At 38.9% G+C, this 3490-nt stretch overlaps 1 protein-coding gene across 1 annotated transcript; it reads left to right on the forward strand.

Annotated features, from left to right (window-relative positions):
• The first annotated feature begins 810 nt into the window (after nt 1-810).
• On the forward strand, nt 811-1242 carry LOC145075817 (uncharacterized). The gene has a single exon (XM_079021918.1). It carries the CDS (start codon nt 811-813, stop codon nt 1240-1242), a length of 432 nt encoding a protein of 143 aa, XP_078878044.1.
• Nucleotides 1243-3490: the final 2248 nt, after the last annotated feature.

Below are 3490 nucleotides of genomic sequence, written 5' to 3' on the forward strand. Positions count from 1 at the left end.
GCATCAGCAGTGTATTTTATACAATACTACTGTAAAACTTCATTTTCCATTACATTCATACAGTGATATTCTCACATGAGAATTGCATACTATTTTTCTAGTAAAGATCATTTTACAAATATGGAAAACATACATTTATACTATTTCAAGCACAAGCATATAGTTTACACTATTTTCAAGAGAATAGAACATACAAACAGTTTGGTCTTGGGTAGAAGACTACTTTTCATTTAAGAAAAAAATATAGCATTTTCTGGGAAGTATACAAACATTTTCACTAGACAAATACAAACATTTTCATGAAACAAATGCAAACACTTGACACTAAAGTACTAATGAACTCACCAACTTAAATGTTGATACTTTCTTTCAAAATAACTTGTATTCTCAGGGAACCAGTAGACAGGTACACGAGCACAGGTTTTGAGAAGACAGAGCATGTTTAGACTCGTCTTTTATTTTTGCTTTACATTTTTGGTGTCATACTACTATTCAAAGAAGACGCATGTATTAACTATTCTATTAATGCAATGGATGTTGTTGCTTGTTTTACTACTGTGCATTGATATGATACTATACATGACGTCCTCCACCCTCGAACGTTTCCGTCGTTCCGGTTTAGGGGTGTGACAAACACTCTATACACTGACCGCCAACGCCAGCACCAACATCAGCATCAACGTCAGCGTCTCAAGTCTTATCAACGTTAGCATTTAGATAGTAATTAAATCGGATAGCAATACTAAATACATGAAAACATAATAAAATAAATGGAGATTATTTTCCAATGGATCATCTTGCACAGAAGGCATGGGAGCTAGCTTGATATTAACGAGCCCAACCAGGGAAGAAATGACCTACGCATTAATATTTGACTTTCAAGTATCAAACAACGAATTGGAATATGAAGCACTCATCACAGGGTTGCAATTGGCTATCAAGATGGGGTGTGAGCAAATACATGCCTCTACAGGTTTGATGGTCGTTGCAAACCAGACAAATGGCTTGTATGAAATTCAAGGAAGGAATTTAGAAGAATATGTAGAAAAAGTGAGCACATTAACAAAGCGTTTTAAGAGCTTTAGGTTAGAACATGTGCCAAGATCAAAAAACAAACGTGCAGACGCGTTTGCATCATCCACTTTTCCTCATCTAACCAATAAAGTATTAGTAGAAATAGTACAAGTAAAAGCAATAAAGGAGAAACCGATAATGTCAGTAATAGCAAAAACAGGTGACTAGAGGACACTAATAACGGAATACCTAACGGAGGGCAAGTTACCTCTGGATGAAAAGGAAGCTAAAAAGTTAAGGATTAAGGCACCATCCTTTGTAATGGATAACAACATATTGTATAAAAAAGGTATTTGAAACCTCGCTTACGATGTGTAAACGGAAAGGAAGCAGCATACCTCATACGAGAAATGCACGAGGGAGTGGCAGGAGCGCATGAGGGAGCACAAACGATAGTACACAAAATATTACGGAAAGGGTACTATTGGTCGACTATGTATCAAGATACAGAAGGAGTGATTTACAGTTGTGAAAAATGCCATAAACATGCACCATTCCGAAGTAAGTCGGCAACCCCAAGGATTAGCATTAGTAGACCCTAGCCTTTCATTCAGTAGGGAATATACATAGTCAAACCATTCCCAAAAGCACCCGGGAAGGTCAAATTCTTAGTGGTGGCAATAGACTACTTCACCAAATGGGTTGAGGGAGAACCATTTCCCACAATAATAGGCCAGAACATGATCAAATTCTTTTGGAAAAAAATCATTTGCCAATTTGGAGTACCGCACACATTAATTTCAGATAACGGAGCATAATTTTCGAATAACCCCTTCCGGGAATAGTGTGAAGAGCTCCAAATAAATCAAAGGTTCACTTTAGTAGCACACCCAGAAGCAAATGGACAAACTGAAGTCACCAATCAGAAAATCATACATAGTCTAGCACCAAGACTAAATGAGGCCAAAAGACGATGGGTTGATGAACTCTAAAGCATATTATGGGTATACCGAACAATAATGTGAACGGAAACAAAAGAGTCACCATACAACTTAGTCTACGACTCAAAAGCAGTGTTGTCGCTAGAAATGATTATCCTCATAAATCGAACGACAAATATGAATATGGATAATGATGACAACATAAGAACAAACCTGGACGTTTCCATGGAGCGAAGGGAGGTAGCAACAATACGACATGAACATTATAAAAAGCAAATGGAGAGTTATAACAACCAACGGGTCAAAGGTCGTTGTTTCAAAGTAGGAAATATGGTATTACAGAATAATGAAGCCAATAGGCAAGAGATGTAGGGAAAACTACATATTCGCTTAGCCCAAGAATACACTTATTCTTCAAAATCGTATAGCTTGGTCTGCCGACTACACCAATATATCCATTACACATAAAAATACCCAAGAAGCATATTAGTTGTTCATGACACCCAATATCAACACATATATCTCCCTAACACCTGTTGGAGGGAGAAAATGTGTTACCGGACGCACAAATCAATTTCCAATTACCTAACTACGTTAGCAAACTAACGATTCTAACAACAAAACAATCACCACCAACAACAATCAATGTACCACAACAGACCAGCCACATAATCATAGTCGGTTAGGCACACAAGCGAAACACCAAGTTCACGCTTGCCTACAAAAACAAGAGCATAACTGACTCACATAACCTACATTATCAAGACTTGTTGAAAAGCTAAGAACGTAACACCATGTTCTCCTGGATACAAGCTTCATACTTTGCCTGGATGAGCGTCCCTTGATTTTCTAGAGAAGTTACCTTGGTCGCAGCATCCCGATAACGTATTGATAAGTCAGCATATATCTCACCAGCTTTTACCAACATTTCCTCACTTGCAAGCTTCATGCCTTCAGCAACACGTAAATTCACCTATGCGACTAAAAACCGGTCTCGCAAGGTTAATAACCCATCAAAAAATTTGAGATCTCGCCCGAGTACGACAGAGATAATTTTTCAACACGGGCTATAAACCGGCATGCTTCGTTCAACTCTTCCTCAAGCAACACACCAGAAGGACACCCACTAACGATGTTGGGAAAATGGCATTAACAGAACAAAGTAATCACGAAAAATACACAACATAGATATAAATATGTAACGCATGCCTATCCATTTACATACCAATTGGCCACATGACCAAAGGACAAGGGAGAGACGCATCGATGGCTCACATGGGAAATCTCCTGGAGAAACTTATCAAATTGATCAGGCAAAAGGACCCGCCTACATTTTCGGCTAGAAAAGACACCCGGCCGCGCGGGGGGGGGGGGGGGGGGGACAACTCCTGTGGATCTAGAAGCACCAACCTATGCAAAGCCAATAACAAGGAAAGATGTGTCCAACAACTGCTCGATATATGTCATTCTATGCAGCTTGTAGCTAGATGTCATTCTAACTGAGTTCTAGTTATAAGGGCAACCCAAAAATGACT

This window comes from Lactuca serriola, chromosome 9 (assembly GCF_051521515.1).
Source record: "Lactuca serriola cultivar US96UC23 chromosome 9, Lser_US96UC23_V15, whole genome shotgun sequence".
Classification (NCBI taxonomy): Eukaryota; Viridiplantae; Streptophyta; class Magnoliopsida; order Asterales; family Asteraceae; genus Lactuca; species Lactuca serriola.